This window comes from Mastacembelus armatus, chromosome 4 (assembly GCF_900324485.2).
Source record: "Mastacembelus armatus chromosome 4, fMasArm1.2, whole genome shotgun sequence".
NCBI classification, from domain to species: domain Eukaryota; kingdom Metazoa; phylum Chordata; class Actinopteri; order Synbranchiformes; family Mastacembelidae; genus Mastacembelus; species Mastacembelus armatus.
This window is the reverse complement of record NC_046636.1, coordinates 24,776,689-24,796,615: the sequence shown is the minus strand read 5'-3', so window position 1 is coordinate 24,796,615 and position 19,927 is coordinate 24,776,689. Positions and strand designations below refer to the sequence as shown.

General features: G+C 38.3%; 4 protein-coding genes and 1 long non-coding RNA gene across 13 annotated transcripts; 2 read left to right on the top strand and 3 right to left on the bottom strand.

Annotated features, from left to right (window-relative positions):
- Positions 1-53: 53 nt before the first annotated feature.
- Positions 54-4,391, bottom strand: LOC113129420 (torsin-1A-interacting protein 2-like). Of its 3 annotated transcripts, none has more exons than XM_026305410.2 (7): positions 4,278-4,391; positions 3,195-3,280; positions 2,994-3,095; positions 2,439-2,582; positions 1,993-2,139; positions 1,617-1,823; positions 54-1,446 (listed from the first exon to the last, which is right to left on the bottom strand). In XM_026305410.2, the coding sequence occupies exons 2-7, from the start codon at positions 3,232-3,234 to the stop codon at positions 671-673; spliced, it is 1,416 nt and encodes a 471-aa protein (XP_026161195.1). In that variant the 5' UTR covers positions 3,235-3,280; positions 4,278-4,391; the 3' UTR covers positions 54-670. The 3 variants fall into 3 exon arrangements, with proteins under 3 accessions (XP_026161195.1, XP_026161193.1, XP_026161194.1); XM_026305408.2 differs by having other exon boundaries at positions 1,993-2,142; positions 4,278-4,389; XM_026305409.2 differs by lacking the exon at positions 4,278-4,391 and adding an exon at positions 3,961-4,266 and having other exon boundaries at positions 1,993-2,142.
- Positions 4,392-4,409: 18 nt separating this feature from the next.
- Positions 4,410-9,184, top strand: LOC113129419 (torsin-1A-interacting protein 2-like). Of its 2 annotated transcripts, XM_026305406.2 has the most exons (8): positions 4,410-4,586; positions 4,841-4,963; positions 5,067-5,240; positions 6,118-6,225; positions 6,302-6,445; positions 6,565-6,687; positions 6,779-6,829; positions 7,373-9,184. In XM_026305406.2, exons 1-8 carry the CDS (start codon positions 4,514-4,516, stop codon positions 8,155-8,157), a joined length of 1,581 nt encoding a protein of 526 aa, XP_026161191.1. In that variant the 5' UTR covers positions 4,410-4,513; the 3' UTR covers positions 8,158-9,184. The 2 variants fall into 2 exon arrangements, with proteins under 2 accessions (XP_026161191.1, XP_026161192.1); XM_026305407.2 differs by lacking the exon at positions 4,841-4,963.
- Positions 9,185-10,060: 876 nt separating this feature from the next.
- Positions 10,061-15,525, bottom strand: LOC113129418 (serine-rich adhesin for platelets-like). 6 transcript variants are annotated; one of them, XM_026305403.1, is made up of 14 exons: positions 15,232-15,525; positions 14,550-14,564; positions 14,366-14,454; positions 14,118-14,263; positions 13,520-13,611; positions 12,946-13,441; positions 12,779-12,832; positions 12,581-12,640; positions 12,241-12,324; positions 12,042-12,133; positions 11,883-11,941; positions 11,294-11,461; positions 11,149-11,192; positions 10,061-11,025 (listed from the first exon to the last, which is right to left on the bottom strand). In XM_026305403.1, the coding sequence occupies exons 4-14, from the start codon at positions 14,199-14,201 to the stop codon at positions 10,909-10,911; spliced, it is 1,350 nt and encodes a 449-aa protein (XP_026161188.1). In that variant the 5' UTR covers positions 14,202-14,263; positions 14,366-14,454; positions 14,550-14,564; positions 15,232-15,525; the 3' UTR covers positions 10,061-10,908. The 6 variants fall into 6 exon arrangements, with proteins under 6 accessions (XP_026161188.1, XP_026161185.1, XP_026161186.1 ...); XM_026305400.1 differs by having other exon boundaries at positions 14,366-14,564; XM_026305401.1 differs by having other exon boundaries at positions 10,061-11,022; positions 14,366-14,564.
- Positions 15,526-15,597: 72 nt separating this feature from the next.
- On the bottom strand, positions 15,598-17,388 carry LOC113129424 (chemokine XC receptor 1-like). The gene is made up of 2 exons (XM_026305415.2): positions 17,277-17,388; positions 15,598-17,082 (listed from the first exon to the last, which is right to left on the bottom strand). The coding sequence occupies exon 2, from the start codon at positions 17,072-17,074 to the stop codon at positions 16,061-16,063; it is 1,014 nt and encodes a 337-aa protein (XP_026161200.1). The 5' UTR covers positions 17,075-17,082; positions 17,277-17,388; the 3' UTR covers positions 15,598-16,060.
- A 152-nt stretch (positions 17,389-17,540) lies between these two features.
- On the top strand, positions 17,541-18,681 carry LOC113129428 (uncharacterized). The gene is made up of 3 exons (XR_003295602.2): positions 17,541-17,883; positions 18,076-18,184; positions 18,327-18,681. It is a non-coding gene; the product is annotated as an uncharacterized LOC113129428 (long non-coding RNA).
- The last annotated feature ends 1,246 nt before the right edge of the window (positions 18,682-19,927 follow it).

Sequence of the window (19,927 nt, the reverse complement as noted above, 5' to 3'; positions counted from 1 at the left end):
TGGCTTTGGTGCCCCCTAGCTGCAACAATCCACAACGACAAGTCAAACAAGCATTTGAATTGAAATATTTATTTGTACTTTAAGGCACATTTTATTTTGTACTTATTTCTTCCTGCAGTCTAATGTGTAAATGTGTAATGGTACATGGGAAGTTCAGTTAAGGCCCGTGGTGCCATGTAGACTTGCAGGAAACAATAAAAAAAAAAAAAAAAACCTGTGTTGAAATACCAAAAGAATAAAGATTTTTTATATCCATTAGAGAACAATAAAAGGTCCTACATTAAATAACGTTTAAAATGTACACAAATGTCACCAAAATGATTCAGTACATACACTGTAAAATCCACAAAATACCTCCTAAAAGAATCACTGTTCATTGTGTAACTTGTCTATAATTACCTTTGATCAGAAAATTAAAAGAATAAAGTGCCACAGCCTTTTTGTCAAATGCTTTTTCATGACAAATGTTCACAGAAATTTCCCATAGCCCATGTTATAGGGATAGTAAGTGTCTTATATCTACATTATGCCTTTATCTACAGTGAGCTCTCCTGGGTTTTTAAAACTGCTGCTACTAGCCCATGAATGACTAGTCAGCCAGAGAGAGATCTGATCTTAGGCTGTAGTTTAGTGCGTAGACTTATACTGAATGTCTGAACAGACTGGTTATTTACGTCCCTTTGCACCCTTCACGGTCTATCCTTTCTTCTGTTGCCACAGGAAGGATGAGGTGGGAAATACGGCTCCACAGTCCACCGTACTTGTCAAGGTCCATTTGGTCAAAAGACACAGGATGGCCATGAGACAGGAACTTCTTTTTAAGGTGGTCATCCACCATCTCCTCCACAACACTCAAACGAATCTTGGCAGGAATCTCCTCTTCTTCCCCCAGAAGTACTGTGAAGATCAGAAAGGTATTTTTAAATGCAGCATTCTCGTGGTCACAGTAGCGATAGAAAATTAGTGTGGAGCCTGGAGGCAGTTCCTCAAAGTGATGGATGACAGCCACAGGTTTGTCTCCCTCAAAAGCTTCCTGCAACTTCCTGTCGATGTCCAATTTGACTTGGTCACTGTCCTGGCCAGCTTTACTGGTTCCATCGATGTGGAGGATGGATGCATTTATGGCAGAAGAGAAGGCGGAGGCCAGGCCATGAGCCAGGCAGTGCAGCGTCCTCTTGGCTCTGAGGCCTGCAGTCAGGATCAGACTCACAGGCTCCGTGGGCTTGGCTGTTTGGAGATGCCTCTGCAGGTGGATCTTGCTCCTATTCCAGAGCTCTGCACGCTGGTTGGGGAACTGAGTCTGAACCTTCTTCATCTGCCCGAGAAAGATGTCTATTTTCTGCATATCCCTTTTCTGAGGTGGAGACTCAGGTTGGAGGAGAAACTGCACCAAGACGGCAACAATGGTAACACCTACCACTATAAACACTGCTCTGGGGTATCGGCCTATTGGAGAGAAAAACATATGCGTTGTCAGTACTTTATGAAGGATGGATCTGTTAACTGGGTATCACAGAATGTTAGAGAACACGGTTTTACTTTGGCAATTTCCTTGTCCTGTCATTACCCAAACTCTACAAACATAAAAGCTAAATTTTATGAAATCACAAGATTACCTGCAAGGAATCCAGTCTCGTCTGGAACAGCCGGTTCAGTAGTCTCCAGAGGGGAAGGGCCAATGTTTTCAACATTATTTCTCTGTTCACCTGTCTCTCTCTTCTTCAGGCAGATTTCTTCAGGCAATGTTGTCTCTGGGGAGGGTGTGTTCTCCTGCATATCTTTGTCATCAGGTTTTAAAGTATGCTCTGCTCCTCTTCCATAATCTGACCAATGGGGGAAACACAGATTAACATAAACTTAAAAAACAAGACACCCCACCTACATGTGTGTGAGCCAGTTGTTCTGTTAGATTGGAATGCCCAGAAGAGCAGTACCTCAAAACAGAGAGTTAAAAGAAAATGCAGTCATTGAATCGAAAAAAGTCAGACCTACCCCCTCTAGCTTCAGTGGTTATGTCTTCAAATTCAGTGGATCCTTCATTAAGTCCAGTTATAGGTCCATCGACTTTGTCATCCTTTTTGTCACTGAGGGTTGATGAAGTAGTTGTTTCTGGTTCTTCCTTCTCCCCAGTCTCATCTTCTTCTGATACAAAAAGATCAGTTTAATTTTCATAAACGCTCAATCATCAGTGTAATGACAGCTGCCTTTTTACTATATAAAGGTACATCAATATTAGTCAGAAAGTTTCATGTTGATGCAAACCCTTTGCACTCTTTATATTATACAGAGCGATCATACCACAAACACTGTGCAGTGAATACCACACACAAATGTTTTACATTATTTACAGCTGAAACAAATGAGAGGTTACAGGCCCGTAGTGAAGTGAAAACTGTGTATGCAATGAATAATAAAGCCTGAATCACAGGAACACTCACTGGAAATCTCTGCTTCTGTAGCCGATTCCTGATTTTTTGACATTTCCCTTTTGTAATCACCATCACTTCCATCACGAGTCTGAGATGGGGTGATGGTCCTCTCCAAATCTAGTGCATTGTCCTGATGTGAAGAAGAACCACCGTCTGTAATTTTAAAAAAGTAAGTAAGTAATGTGAACAAATAAATGATAAGAAAAGGTTGCCTTATCTTTCAGATATCACTTACCGAAAAAGTTAATTTACGAAACATTTACAAGACTAACTGGATGACATGTGCAAAACAACTTTGACTAATGTGCGAGACAAGACATCCTGTGTCACAGTACGTGAACACACTACATAAACATATTTAAATTCAGTAACAAAAACAAATACATACTGTTATGTGAGAGCAAAGAAACACACACGCACACACACAAGACATCACAATGATTAAATGACTAGTTATAGAAATTTATTTTGGATTTATTATGGCTGATGAATGTTTATGACAAATTATTTGATGGAAAAGAAACAGTCAGATAATAATGGAAATCAAATGGTGTTATAGTTTACCTTCTGAATGGTGCTGTGTTACATTCAAGGTAACATCAGCGTGCTCATCAAGTGGTGGGACATGATCCAATTCTGTGGACTGTGCTATGTCTTCCTTGTCATCTTAAAAAAAGATCAATTTCAATTAGTGCTGTTAATGCTTTACAAGTATAGTAGCTGAATACAAGATACATCTGTCCTTTGTCGTCAGAGTTTTAGTACCTGTGTGCTGCTGGGTGACATTTGTGTCTTGGTCTGCCATGTCTTTGGATTGGGCCGCTCACAATGTTTTACTGAATAGCTCAAAGCTAGTGACAGAAAACAAATGATTATAAGTTAGCATTTTATGTTAGCGCTTACACACACACATACACAATCACACATTCACATACACATATTCGACATCTCTGTGTATCACTGCTGACACGGTACTTTGCATTATAGTTATTACTATTATTATTATTATTATTATTAACAATGTTGTATTGCAGTTATCACTGACAATAGCAATATCTCCCAAAGTATAAATATTGTTATTGTTTACATTGTATATGTATCTACTCTCTCTCTGTCCCTTCTGTCCCCCTGACTTGTCCTGTAGCATCATCAAAATAAACAAGATCTATTCAACAAAAGGAGTTGGAAAAGCAACTCTGTTGGCTCAACAAGGCACCCAGACCCTCCATACTGTACGCCAATGTATGTATTTTAAAAATAAATAAACAAGAAATAAACAATAAATTAGTTAGAATTTTAATGTTTAGACCGGAACACAGTTAACGTTAGGAGTCTACATGTTCTGTGCCTAACTCGATGGTGTAAAACAGATTCTGTGCCTGTAGAGGCAGGAAGAAAAGAACGTTCTCACTCTTTCAAACTGTGCAAAGTCCTCAAGATTGTAAGTAACGTTAACGATCGTTTGAAAGACATAAGCAAAGCAAAGCTCAGTGAAAACTGTCAAACACAACCAAAGACAGAAGTTACTGACCTGGATGAGCAGATAGCAGCAGGCTGTAAATAAAGATAGCCGCAGCCAGCTGTGTGGGCAAGCCTGCTCTCCAGGACTAAGGTTAATGGCATGCAGTATATGTAGCTCAAGTCCTGATTAGTTAACCTGTTAGCTGCCAGGTTAACTGAGACAATTTAGCTAACCTTACAGTCAAGCTAGCCCTGGCTCACAGAGGTACATTAGCTTACCGTTAACCGGTTAGCAAAGACATAACGCAACAGCAAGCACGAACTGCTTTCGTGTACCTTACAAATAACACCAGGTTGGCCAACATATAGTTAACTACTAATTCTCACCGCACGTAACGTGGCATATGATCCACGAAACGTTTCCTTGTCTTTCTAGTTTGGTGTTGACAGAACACAATATTGCGCGGAACCTTCAGGCGTGCCCTTGTTTCCATGGCGTTAATTTCCGGGCATCAACAGCGTACGCTCACAAAATAGCTCCCCTCACAACTACGGGATTACAGTGTTTTGTCGTTTTATCTAATTGATGTTTTTGGCGTCGCTCGGTGGAGTCGTGATCATAAATGGATTCCAGGGCTTCTGAAAATAAAGATTCTCGCCCCTTGAGACGGTCGACGAGACAGTCATCGGTCAAAGGTGAGCAATTGGACTGTTATGACAGTTTACTAACGTTAGTTAGCTTAGCGTTAGTCATCGCTAACTAATAGCCAGACGTTAGGTCATTAGTTAAATGTTCAACAACAAAAGCCATTGAACTTCTGCTTTTAGCATCGTTAGCTCACTATTTGTGTAGGCTCAGAGCAGGAAATCGCTATAAAATGAGATCTGTGTTCACGCTGCGATCTCTTTGTGTAAGTTAACGTTAGCACTTATTTCTGCGCCTTCTGTAGTATTGAGTTTTGAGGCAACCCCCAGGGGTCCTCTGAAGAGGACTAAAAAGGTCTCACAAAGTCAGGCTCCTGTCGCAGGTGTCAATGGGTCCAGTGGCGTGGAGAATGGCTCGGGGGATGAAGGTGGGAATCTCCAGTTAACTGTTTTTGTCTAGTTTGAGAGATTAATTCCCATTCTGCTGTGTCCAAGGAGGTGTAAACAACTGACTCATTTTGGACTTGACAGATTCCCCCAGCAAGAGGAGGCGGAAGGAGACTGGAGGATCCACAGGCAGCAGTGGGGATGACAATGAGATGGAAGTCCAGGAATCTGTTGAGGAAATGGAGAAAAGTCAAGAAAAGGGGAAGGATATTGAGCCAGATCCCCCTCAGGGCACTCATCGATCAAAAATATACCAAGGTTAGGACAGCAAGTCATCAATATTCATTACTAATAAGTCATTGATAATGGATTTGACTGGTTTTAAAAGATGTTCAAAATATACGTACTCTAAAATTGTATAAAACATAGGCAGCAAATTCTCACATTTATTGAAGCTGAAATCAGCCAGTGTTTGAATTTTTGTTTGATAAATGTCAGATTAATAAGAGTTATTAAAATTGTTGTTGATAACTAGATTGAATAACAGGTCAAACAGCTAATCATTCAGCACCAGCTGCTTTGAGTATATACATATTGAGTATTATATTGATATAATGTTATTGATATAATGTTATTGGTGCAAAGTTAAGTGTGTCCCCCCAAAAAGGTCCAGCTTTCACTTTCAACTTATCCTTTTTGTGTTAAGTTTTGTATGAAGTTACATGAGATGTTTTAAGTTTTGCATTCAGATCCTTGTGTAGATGTCACCACTTATTGATTTTTTTTTTTTTGTGGTAGATAAACGGCACAAACACATTTATACATTGTGAAATAACATGGCCTCTTTTTTGCAGATGTACTGTACTCACTTCAGACACTCTACATACATATTCAGAGCTACTGAAACGTACTAGTACACACACACACATACAGTTAAAGTAGGCTACACAAAAACCAGTACTAAGTAAAAACAATGGCAAATGAATGGCAGTAAATTAATAAATGTAATCCTTAATCATAATTGAATAAATATTGTGATTACATACATATGGTGATCATGTTTATCAATCACAATCATGTTATTACTTTTATTATGTACGTTTTTACTCCAACACAATTCTCGCCAACATTAGATTTACTCACAGCAGGTTCAGTGATTTTATTTAAATTAAGGTTTTCCTTCTCTGTAAAACAGGTGCCATTGGAGATGGAGTGAATTTATCCCCTCTTGTAGTGCTTGGTGAACGCTGCTCACCTGGTCTTGCTATGTGTGAAGATGCAAGCAGGGTGAAAACCACACCAGGTAGGAAAATAATATTGCTTTGGGGATGATTACATTAATAGAGGACAATGTAGTTGACTGACTTATTTGTTTTCAGTGAAACCATCAACCAAAGGACCTGCAACCCCCATCAAATCTGTGCAAATCAGACCACCACAGGACAGAAACAACGTGCCAGATTCCAAGAGAACCAGCATGTCCGGGTACAAGAGCACAATGGAAGCCAAAGCCAAAAGCACTGGTATTGTATACGTCTTTATTTAGTCAGATGTTAATCAAATAAATGCATTGAGGACCTGTTCAGTGGATTTACACCGTATCTCATCAATGTTACATGAAAAAATTCTACCTCGTCTTTAGGTAAAACTGGAGTTAACCACCTTGTCGCAACAGTGCATCCTGTCCAGGAAAACTCCTATGTAATGCGACAACGTTTGCATATCATTCCAATGCAAAAAGATGCTGTTCAGCTCAAAAAAGAAGGTATTTCACCTGCAATTGAACATTTTAGTCCTTAGTAACATCTTAATAGACATTTTTGACATTGATAAAATGATATTTTCTTTCTTGGAAGGGAAAAAGAAAACTGCTGTCATCAAGAGAAGCTCTGGATATTCTTCTAGAGGTAATATACAGTCATTTTTATTACATTGTCTTTACACTTTTGACTAAACAGTTCTAGGTAACCAATACTAGGAAATGAGTATTGTACGTGAGGACTAGAGACCATAAGGGCCTTTTTTCTCTTCTCATTCACCCCACCAGTAGGAACATTGAAGTAACCTAAGCCAACACAGTGACATTACCTCTGCACAACATTCAGCAACACCAGTGCAATTTCTCTGAAATTCTTTGTTGAATAGGCAGCCCAGTGTCTTTTTTTAAATTTATGAGTTTTGTTTATGCTGCTAAAATTAACTAAAAAATAAATGTTGGTTTCTCATGCTGCATTGGCTTAAGTTGGTGTTTGACAAATCAATTTAAACATGTCACTTTTGTTTTCTATTGTACTGCATGATACCTGCTCCGAAGTAGAAGCTACAAAAGTCCATCAAAATGGTGTTCTAAGACCAATTATAGTTGTCAGTTGTCCTTCAAAGGTTCTAAGAACTATGAAAAGGTTCCTCTGATCCAAATGTGCCTTGAATATGCTCATGTGTGCTTTCAGGATTCATGTGGTATTTATGGTGTTTGGTTCTTGTGGTGCTGCTCAGCTCTGCTGCCTTGCTGGCATACAAAAAAATCCCTGTACTCCAAAGAACTGGAAATCATGAAGGGAATTTATTCAGGGCTGCAAAGCCAGAAGTGTTTGCAGATCAGCTGGATAGTCTGCAGGCTCAGTTCCCTAGCCAGCAGCCTGAGTTATGGAAGAGGAGCAAGATTCACCTGAGGAAGCATCTCCAAACAGTCCAGCCCACAGAGCCAGTCAGTTTGATCTTCACTGCTGGCCGCAGGGCTGAGAGGACACTGCACTGCCTGGCTCAGGCCCTGGCCTCCTGCTACTCATCTGCCCTCAATACCGCTGTCCTCCACATTGATGGAGCTAGTAAAGCTGGCCAGGACAGCGATGAGGTGAAGCTGGACATTGACAGACAGTTGCAAGCAGCCTTTGAAGGAGACAAACCTGTTGCAATCATTCATCGCTTTGAAGAGCTGCCTCCAGGCTCCACCCTCATTTTTTATCGCTACTGTGACCATGAGAATGCCGCATACAAGCAGGTCTTCTTCTTGTTCACCGTGCTACTGCCTCAGGATGAGGTCAGCAGTGAGCTGAGTCTGAAGGCTGTGGAAGAGATGGTCCATGACTATGTTCAGGAGAGGCTTGTGGGCTCCCACAACCAAACTGCTTTCAATAAGATGGACACCGACAAGTATGGTGGTCTCTGGAGCCGCATCTCTCATCTTATCTTGCCTGTGGTGTCTGAGAAGGAAATAGAGCAGAAAGGATGCTGAGGATCCAAGCTAACATCTCAGAAGGATGCCACTTTGGACCAGCCTGAGACTTTCTGGCACTGTGCAGGAGCTATGAAGCTGGAGAAAAGTGGGATCATGATGTGTGTGCTGTGATATTTCACAACAGGTTTGATTTAAAATGTGTCATGTTTGTATTGATCTGTTTGTTGGATTCAAGTGTGATATAGTTTAACTTACAAGATGTCCATAGTTTTTCTTTGGAATACATGTACAGGATTTTCTTAAGGATGTAAGAATGGTGTGGCTCTTTGGAATGTGGAATGATGCACTTCCATAGTATTGTATTAAATGCATATTCCCATGCAGAATTAGCATACAGTATATGATAATATAGTTTGATTTGTTTTCTCTTTTTTCTATATCATAAATTTTATCAACAGGACTCTGGGAAATAATCAGTATGGATCTCTTTAAAAAAACAAACAAAACTGTTTAAACTAATGGTTTATTTCTGTTTAACGTTCATGTGGGGATGGGTGTCACTTCATTAATTTGTGTGTACACAATTAGATTGGTTTTGCACTAAAAATATTTAATTTTGCTTTATCCAATTTATCAAAAGGACTGTTTTTTTTTTTAAAGGAAAATATTTTACATTTGTTGTTTTGGTATCTCAATGTATATATTTGTAATATGTCTCTTTCCTTGTAATTGGAATATGTTTTGATAGCTGTTTATATGCACACAAACACACACGACATACAAGTTTGTCAAGAAACCACAGATGCATAGGTCTAATGTAGTCAGTTTAAAAACACACTCTCACAATGTGATATGAAAGACAAAATGTGCCTTAAACACTCATGTAGGATGATTAGACTATGTTTGAAGGATATGATAAACCATTCATGCTATATTTTATACCAGCTAGGTGTATTGCTCAAACCTTTTCTAATTTGTGCTTCTTTACATTTTTGATGTAAAGTATTCTTCTCAGACATTCTGTCCATTCCTTTATTGCTGTTGAACATATGGATATTTTCAATAAAGATTATTTTGATATTTAGAAGAGTTAATTATCTTGACTATGTTGAGCATACTCTTGGTATTTTGTGTAGTTTCTGAGAAAAATGATGATGATCCAGTGATTTTACACACAGTGTAAAGCACACAAGAGAGCTGCTTTTAAATAGCGATATAGCTACAACATCCTAACTGTATAGCATCCAGCTAAGAAATCCAGTTTAGAAACACAGAGTTTTCTTTAACAGGTATGACTTAGTACTAAAGCGTATTGACTGTTAATGGATTAACATTATGAAGCGAGTTCAAAAGTCTGTGTAACAACTGTGGAGTGTTGTTTACAGACATTTATTGTATAACTTTTTTGGGGACCACAAAGAGACAAGGAAGTCTTAGCAGGTTCAGTTGTTTGCCAAGTGCTTGATAGGTGTGTTTCCATAGCTTGGAGATTTAATGACTGGGTGAGTCATCAACCTTAAAGTGGCCAAAGGTTACCTGTTAATAATGTTTTATAAATCACGTATTATGTAGGTACTAAACAAGCTGTGGATAAAATTTTAGTACCAAAGTATTTTTAAATTTGTTTAAAGGTCAAATATAAGCAGCTCTTGTATTAAAGCTCAGAGGTTCAGTAAAGTGACTGACCTGAAAAAATGCAAACCAAAGTTGTCCACATTATCATATTGTAGTGAGACCAAATCAGACAAATGTGAGATTTCATCATAGGAAGGCAAACAGCAGCAATTTTTTTTCAATAGTATAATGCATTTAAAATCAGTTTACAGTGTGGTTCATATAAGACTATACATTAATAAATTACATAGATGTAGCTGTTATTGACTAAATTGTCTATTTAGGTGTATGGAGGATTCATTTGTTGCTATATGTTTGTTGGACAAACATGATTACATCAAAGAAATGCATGAAAACACTGTTTATCTTTTCAAAATCAAGAATCCTTGTTTCTTATTGACTGTGATGACATTATTTTCAACATATGAGCATTTCATGACCTGAGATATTCCTGGCCAAGTCAGGAAAGTGGCACAGATGTTGTAATCTATTTATTATTTAACATTTAGTGTCATCTAATTGACTTATCTTGCCATTTTTCTCTAGCAAGTTTTGTTCATAATAAGAGAGGCACACTGAGCACAGCTAATCCATGAGGACATGTTTACACCACCAAACATACCCCTGCCTTGACTTCATCCAAGCTTAACATTGACAAATATTTGCACTGATAAGAAATGGTATGATCTAATTTAACAAGCTTTCTTGGAAAATGGCAACAAAACATCAGCCATACTGTTTATTTACTCCCACTAGTGTATTGTACTAGCGTTTTTTACTTTGGGTTTCTTTGGAAGCTCAGCAAAGAAATCCAGGAGCCAGGAGCAATCTAGCAGAGATACCAGGGAGGGAGAGCCAGGACTTGGCACAGGATGGAGTAGTCATAGTCCAGAGGAGGGTGAGGAAGTGTTTTGCATGAGAAGGCACTTTGAAATACTGACCCAGATATGCCTTTATTCTCATGAACACTCTTGCTTCACGCTTTCCACGCCTTCTGTAGCGTTGAGTCAACTTTTTTCAGTATTTACAGGTCATTACAATGAAGATTCATGAACATACAATTTAAAAACCTTGACAAAAGCTACAATTTGTAGTCAAATTCAATGTGGTCATGAGTATTTTAAACATGTTTAACAAAGTAAACACAAAATACAATATTTAAAACTGTGCATGCGGACAAAGTACTGACACATCTTACTTATCCAAACGCCCAGATATTCCAACAATGATGGCTATAGTGAAAGATGTGGCTCCACTGATGATGAATACTGAGACTGCAGTGACAACCATCTCAGCTGCAGTGAGTGTCTTCTGAAATTCAAAGATGCAGTGGTCAAATACAGACATGAGGCATTTTTACTATATGGATGATTTGTTGTTGATACAAAATGTCATCAAAATGCTGTCAGTGCTGCAGACAGATGAGACTCTCACCTTTATTTTTGGTTGCATGGATCTCTCACTAGTTTCTGACCCCCCTGTAACAGAAAATGTTGACCAATATTATTTTGTTCTTCATAGGAACCAAAACTGCATAGTACTAAATTCACTGGACAAAATACTGCTCTAAGTCATTCACCTATTTCACTTCTCAGTATTATCCGTCTGTGAAGACTGAATACAAAAACCCAGATTACAGATAGGAATATCCAAGCGGTGTAAGCAGCCATCACTGTGAGTAGCCAAGGCTCTGTCCTGTCCTTGTTGTAGCTGTCAATCTCATAAACACCAATAAAGACAACAGCAACTGTGTGTAAAACAGATTTGGAAATAAAATCAGAGCAGTAGACAGGCAGTGGTTGAATGCTAAGATGCAAGCTGTGACATTGTTAGCACGTTTGCTGTTTTAAGACATGGTTTGACATCGTGTGCTTGGTAATAGTGGAGCTACATTCTGCAGTCAGGTATCTTAACTTAGCACAAACAGTGGAAGTAAAGAGAAGCAGCTAACCAATGTGGCTTTGGCTGAGGGTAACACAATTAATCTACCAGCACCTCTACACTCACTCATTAGCACAGTGTACACTGCACCAGGTAAAGAAATATTCTTACACACAGTCCCTGAAGAACGTGACATTTACACTTAAACTAGCTGCCCACTGTAGCTCCATAATTACTAGGCAATTACTGAGAGAGTGGAAAGATTAGAATCAAATGAATTTCCCTACTTGTAATAATGTTATGGATGACTGAACACACTTTGAACACAAGGTTACAGATCTCCTTCCTTGAACAGAGGAAAAGACAAAATAAAAGCAGTTGTGGATGAAGTTTTGATGTGAGGGCCAAGTCAAACATTCAGGCAGAATAAGAGGAGCTGAACTTACATTTCATGATGGGGTTCAAATGGCAGAGAAACAAATATGAGCTCCATGAAATTTATCACCATAACCACACTCACAAGAGCAACGAGCGTGACCTTAACATACACAAATACAAAAGGAGACACACACAGACATAAACTACACACAAATTAAAGTCATCACAGAACAATTCAGAAATGTGACTCAGATAGAAGTTACTCACATTACTGGAATCTCCCTCATAAAACAAGATCAAGGCCGATATTTCAACTACTGCACATATTACACTGCATGATATCTCTAACCCCTATAAAAGAAATAAAATGCAATTGTAATTACATTAATTAATCTGAGTAATTAGTATCCATTTGATTTTTTTTCCACACAGATACATAAGCACAGCTTGTACACGATTGCCTTTACATATAGCCTACATGATGATTTTCACTTGTCCCTATATGGTGTTTTATGTAAAAAAAAATTAATGAAATTACAGTGAAAAAAAAGAATGCAGGATGAGGGGATGTAGAAACAGTAACAGAAGTACTAAACTCAGGCCTTACCTTAGTTAGGTGATGAGAAAAGGGGCTGTTGGTGAGGATGGTGCCTAGATTAGACAGTTCCTGCAGAGAGGCAGGATGAGACAGCAGTTCACCGTCTTTGTGTGGCAGTGCCAACAATGTCTCACCATGCTACAACTTTGATAGGACTATATTCTGTAACAGCAACAACTGACTGACATGAGTTTATAAATACCTTACCATTTTCAATACCACGAAAAGACTGTCCACACTTGTCAACGCAGTAGCAGCTTTCTAAAAATATCAGAGAAAAAAACAATGAGGAGTTATTGTTCATGTATTTATGCAGGTATTTTTACACAGTGTCTAAAAACCTCAATCAAGTCCACCTTTGTGCCCCTCCTTACCTTTAGTGGGATGAGCACTGTGTTCTTGGGTGAGATACTGGATGTATTTGTAATAGGAGATAAAGTGGTAATACTTGGCTGTGTAGTAGTTTTTGCAGCACTTGGCTTTGTGGTATTTGACTTTGTAGTACTCGTTGCAGTCCTTGGCTTTGTAGTACTGTTTGTAGTACTTGACTCTGTGGTACTTATTACAATACTTGGCTTTGTGCTACTGTTTGTAGTACTTGGCTGTGTGTTACTTGTTGCAGTACTTGCCTTTGTGGTACTGTTTGTAGTACTTGGCACTGTGGTACTTGTTGCAGTACTTGCCTTTGTGGTACTGTTTGTAGTACTTGGCACTGTGGTACTTGTTGCAGTACTTGGCTCTGTGGTACTTTTTGTAGTACTTGGCTCTGTGGTACTTTTTGTAGTACTTGGCACTGTAGTACTTGTCTGTGGAGGTAAAGTGAAATCCACTTTTTGCCAGAATGTCGCATAAGACTGAACAACTGTGGCCCTGAAATGTGTCAGACAAAAACAGATGTTTGTTTAAACCCCTTTTGCTCTGCATTGACTGTTAAGATGAATCCTTTACCTGAAAGTGATGTTGAGGTCTTCTCCCTCCGGTGTCCAGTGAACTCTGATCAAATTCTTTTCCTGATTGGTTGTTTGACTGACAGCTGAGCCCTGAGAAAAGTGAGAAAGAGCTTTGATGACTTCAAATTCATTTACATTTGTAATTAAAATTGACATGGAAAGTATGAATATTGTATATTAATATTAATCAATTCAGTGTTTGCGATGGGGAAGCACGGTGGATTAGTGGTTAGCAGTGTTGCCTCACAGCAAGAAGGTTCCTGGTCTGAAACCCATCAGGGGCCTTTCAGTGTGGAGTTTGCATGTTCTCCCTGTGCTTGTGTGGGTTTTCTCCAGGTACTCTGGTTTCCTCCCACAGTCCAAAAACATGTATGTCAGGTTGATTGGTGACTCTAAATTGCCTATAGGAGTGAGTGTGAGTGTGTGAGGTTGTTGGTCTCTATGTGGCCCTGTGATGGACTGGGGACCTGTCCAGGGTGGACCCCTGCCTTTCACCCAAAGAGAGCTGGGATAGGCTCCAGCAGGTCCCTGGGACCCTGGTTAGGACTAAGGGGGTCTAGATAATGGATAGATGAACGTTTGGGATGGTTACTTACTGCATTTCTGTTGCATGTCAGTAGTTGAGTCTGAGCAGGATCAAGCAAGGTAAATTTTCCAACAGGACGGCCTTCCTGTAACATGTCATTCTTTCGAGCCTCCAATATAAACCCCTGAAATGTTGTGGACTTGCCTCTAAGAAAAACTGTAAAATAGAAGAGTCATCAGGGTGAACATGAAGGAACAGAAAACAAAGACCTTACTAACAAATGAGCCTTTGGGAAAACACAACTAACAGTCTCTGTACCTGTAATAGGTGCTCCCTTTTTCACATCTTGGTCAGCCTGGACCTCATAGGGTGGTTCACTGTTCTTTGGAGAAATAATGCTCCCATCTCTGTTCGGATGCACAGGTAACATTGATGCGCATGACTGTGGAAACTCACCATTTGCAAACCCATGAACCTTTGTGATGATGATAAAGCTACTCACAGTCCACATCCACATCTGTAAAACAAAGTGTGCATCTCTAAATGCTGTAAACATGCAGTTACTGAGGATTATTAATCTGAGGTTGAAACACTGCCACAGCGATAACCAGCAGGTGATTTGGCATCAAATGTATCTGTTCAGTTTCTTACTATAGAGTGATTTTAGAAAGTATTCAGATTTTAAGCAGTATGTCTGGTGAACACCAGGTGATCTGGCTAATACCATCCCTACAGTGAAGCATGGAGGTGCATCTCAGCAGCGGGGATAAGGAGACTCATCAAAATCCAGGAAAGCCCTACAGTACGTGATTCAGAACATTGTCTTAACACAACAAAGCAATTAGAAGTGTCGGTGCTCCAGTTTCTGAACACTACAGTGCAGGACAGAGCTACAGCTTTCATCCTGTTCATTAATATGGACCTAAACACACTTAGATAAAGGTCAGTTTCTTAATCATAAAGCTAGTTTTATTAGAGAGTCAGCACCAGGAATCTTAGAATTATTTGTAATATGCATAATATGCATATGATTTTTTTTGAAAATAGAAATCATTTGAAGAAAATATAGGACTTAAGGTAAAAAGTAAACATTTTTAGATATCTCAATCACTATTATTCAGACTTAGATGTTTAAAAAAAACCCTGGTGATTAATTAAACAACATTAACAGTAACAACTCTTACCTTAAAATACAGGTGTTATACAGCGTATCCAAAACCACACAACTATAAGTTCTAGATGTTAAGCTACAATCTTGGACTCTTAATAAAAACAAGAAAAAAATGCTGATTGGGGCTCCTTAAGGAAAATCGAAGAAACCTCATGAAGGTCTTGGCAGATAAACAGTTAGATATGCACCGACTACTAGAGAAGAGCACAATAAACTGAAGTCTGAATGAGGAAGTTATAAAGAATAATCCAAGTCCATGACTGAAACCTCCCACATGCACAGGCACAAAGATAAACAAGACACAGTTTGCCTTTACTTCTATGTACCAGCAGACCGATGACCAGGTGTGATACAATGTCATAAAGATTGAACTGAACACTTTTTATATGTTCAATCTTTATTTTTAATCATTAAACAACATACACTTTATAAATTAATCTACCAGGTTTTACATTGCGCTTCCCAAAAAATGTCATAAAAGATATAAAAAGACAGTAAGAGACAAACAATCATGGTGTTAAGGAAAACTCACTTTGAATTAAAATTAAAAAAGAATTTGCCACTGTGAAGATATAGCCCATAATAGCTCCGCTTCCAATGCCACTAATAATGTTTTGAAATAAAAACAATGCTCATTTTAAAGGGTCTTTAAATGCATGCAACAATTCAAGCAGTGTCCCATTATCACAAAGGTTCAGCACAGATACCAACACATACAGCAATAAATAACAAAGTTCAGATTTAATATTGAGTTCAACCTGCTGGAAAACTACACAGTTTAAATATTTTCCCCTGAGATTAAATCAATGCCACAGCACTGAAAAAGCCAGAAAAAGCCAGAACTAATACAATGATCCCTGTGAGATGAGTTGTTGTATTCTGACCTGCTGCTGCTCCTGAACTGGATCTTGGCGACTGAACATCTGTTTCACTATTGACCTCAAATGTCTCCTAAACTTCACACCAACAAATGCATAAAAGACAGGGTTGAGGCAGCAGTGGGAGAAAGCAATGAGCCTGCACACGTAGAAGGCATAATCAAGATGGATGCTTACTTCACATGACTCAAATGGTGTAATCAATTTGTCAGACAAAATCCTCAGAAAGATAACCACATTGTATGGCACCCAGCCGATAAAGAACACAGCCACGATGCAGAAGACTAACTTCACAGCTCTGTTCTTTGTGCGAGACCTTGTTCTTGTAATTTTGAACAGTATTTTAATGTAGCAGAAAGCCATCACCGCAAAAGCAACCAAAAAGAAAATATTTTGCTGGTAAACAGCAATATTTTTCCACAAGGCGTTGTCAAATTCACAGCCTACAGAGTGTTCATCCTTGTGGTAGATTAGGATGAGGGAGCTGTAGAGCAGGGAGGGCATGGCTGCTCCAGTGCTGATTATCCAGACCAGGACAGTAACAAAGACCATGGTGCTGAATTTCTGTGTGCTCAGATCAGAGAGAGGGTGGACTACAGCCAAATACCTGTAGATAGTCATTACGCTGAGGAAGATGATGCTGCTGTAAAACCCGGTAAAGAAGACAAAAGTCACAGTTTTGCAGAGAGCATCTGAAAACAACCATCCCCAGATGTGGTAAATGGCCCAGAACGGGAGACTGAAGGTGAAGATGAGGTCTGAGATGGCCAGGTTGAGGATTAAAATGTTGGTGAAAGACTTGAGGTTTTCATATAAAGCCAGTATTACAAGGACAAGGGTATTTCCTGCGAGGCTCAGTGTGATTACAACAGAGAAGAAAACAGGAACAACAATGGATCCAAATCTGACTATATCTTCTTTTTCACAAACTTCATCATCATAGTCAGCGAAATAGTCGGTGTAATTCATCGCTGTCATGCTGGAACCTAGAAAAGAAAAATAGGATTCGTTTGTGTAGGTTATTTGGTCTGACAGATCAGGTGATTCATTTTAGTTGTTTCATTGTTTCAATCAATAAAAGAATTGAAGTTTTTTTTTGAAGTGATAATGATGCACTTGATGACATGTTACAAAGAAAAGCAAAAGCTTTGTAAAGCAAAAAGATTAAAAAATGATCTACCTCAGGTTGATGCGTCTTGTTTGTTTCTGGATGCTCCACTTTCTGCCAACTCAACAGAGATCTCACGAAGGCATCGCTTTAATGGTCTCAAACCAGTATTTTCTCTTCCTGTTTCTCATAATATCATTTGCTTGACTATCTATAGTAGGGCTTCAGATCAGCTGATCCTGTGGTTGTCACTACACTGTTAACCCAAAAGTTGTTTCTATGCAAACAGTTTGAGTGAATGTCACTTTAAAAAATTTGTTTTATGTAAGTTGTAAGTTGTAAGTTTAACAAACTTAAACTATCAAGTTTTACCTACGGCCACACCTCTGTTTTCAGCCCTGCAACACTTTTCTAGGTTGTGATTGGTTCAAGACTCAAGACTAGTCTGGGTTTGCTTCTTGGCGGATTCTGAGAAAATTGCGCCTTTTTCTTATTTTCAAGAAGTAAATTTGGTCTTTTTACCTTCTCCCTTGATGAACATGTTTTCTGCCTGGGAGTTATCTGCAGTAACATGCCGCTGAAAAAACGTCATTTGCATTTTTCTCTTTTTCACGAGTTTGGACTATTGTAATCAACAGTTGACTGCAGTTAAGAAGATGCAATTTTCTAGGTGAACTTGGTGAGTTGTTTTCTGCGTTCAAGTATTACAAATTAGAAACCACTGAAACTTTTTTAGTTAGAAATGTGTGCATTTTAATATGTAAATTTGAGGTTGACTCCAATGCATACAAACAGTAGCTCTCAAATTATATTGTTCCACATTAGATCTGGCAACAATAGTTAAAAAAAACCCAAATGATTATCTTATTAGAAAGAACATGGACATCACATTTGCCCTCAGAAGAGATGAGGTTGTAAAGGATAACCCTGACATTAGCCAGATGGTCCGACGCTGGCCAGCCCTTTTCACAGAAAGCCAGGTTTGTGGAAGTTTCCTTTGAATATGTGTTTTTTCTTACTTGTCTTACATACAATACATACTTGGACATGTTCAGAGAGGTTCATTTGTTTTATAAGTAAGTTTGCCTGTATGACAAAATCTGGCTTATTTGTATTTTTCAGGTTTACTTGGAGTTTAACAGGGTTGCTGGAAGAAACCTTAAAGAGGAATTCTTTGGTGTGCTTCATGGCTTGTGTCCAAGCTTGATGGAAATTTTCAAGAGGAAGACAGGTCAGATAGGACCTACTACTAGTTGGGTATTTCAAAGTGATTGTGAGAGAAAATGTCTACAGCAAAAAGTAAGAATATACTGGTGGAAAAAAAACACAAAACATTTTGATAATTTGATAACCAGTTCTTATTGTTTTTGGTTTAAAGGTTGTTTTTGAAAACTGGTTGTAGATCTCATAGTTCACAAAGAGCAGCATTATCAATGATATTTGTTGCTTTGTTGTGTGTTTCAATAAAAATTAAGGAAAAAAATGTACTGTTGTGTGGTCATTGAATTGGAACTTTCCTATCCCATTTATTTTAATACGTATATGGTTTTAAATATATTTGACTTAAAATATTAAGTTTTCACTATTTTGCATTTAAGTTGACTCTACTTAAACAAATTAATAAATTTTTTGACTGTCGATTACTTAAACCATTTAAGTGTATATGACTTAAAAATATTACGCTCTGTTTTGCATTTAACTTGACTATATTTAAACAAATTTACTTTTTTGACTGTCGATTACTTAAACAAAACTTACTTAAATTGTTTAAGTACAATCAACTCATCTGGGTTTACAGTGTACCTATTTCACATGTAGATCTGTGAAAGTAATATGACGTCAACAATTAGCAGCCTATATATTGTAGTTATTTTAAGCTGTATGCAATATTCAAATCTGACTTTAGCTCTTAATTTTGTTGAAATCATTAAGTAAGCAAAGAGATTAGATTTAACTTTAGTCTAAAGCAGGCTCTGGAGTCACTTTAATCAGACTGTAAACATATTGAGCTTAAAGCTTCATTCTGAACATTGGAATAAAGGGTTGGATAAAAAAAATCAATAAAAGCTTGAGTTACTTGATTTGTTAGAGAACTTCCAGCCAAATTGTGGATAACTAACCCACCTGTTACAGTACTAGTGAAGACTAGTGAAGTTACATGGCTGTTATATCAGAGAGATTTCAACTACCACCAAGGGAGACTGGAGTTTGTTTATGATCCTCACAGCATTAAAAAATAGCAATTTGTTTATATATAGACATCTAGGAAATGAAAATAATAAATGAAAATAATGTTCAGGCACCTGTGAGAAGCAGATAAAAGTCCAGCTCCTGGTCCCTACACATGCTGCAGACAATAACATGGTCTTATTAAACCCTCTCTGCCCAGTAAACACCCCTGTCTTTAAAGTCCAGGGCTACAATTTGTAACAAATCTTTTTAAAATCTGTAGTTTAGATTTTAGGTTTCTCAAACTTGAGAAAGCACAAAAATGACATACATAATGTTTTTATGTCTACTGATCTTAACAAGGTCAATTCCTCAACAAGGAAACTCCTGCTTCCTGCAAACAAAGATACCCGGTTTGATCAATAACCTGGTGTTAAGAGTAAACAAAGATCAACTCGTTATTGATCACATGACACCTCTGTTTACTCCGCTGTGATAACCAAACTTCTATTTTCTGGACCCGCCTACAAACCTCATCGCTATTGGTTCAGGCG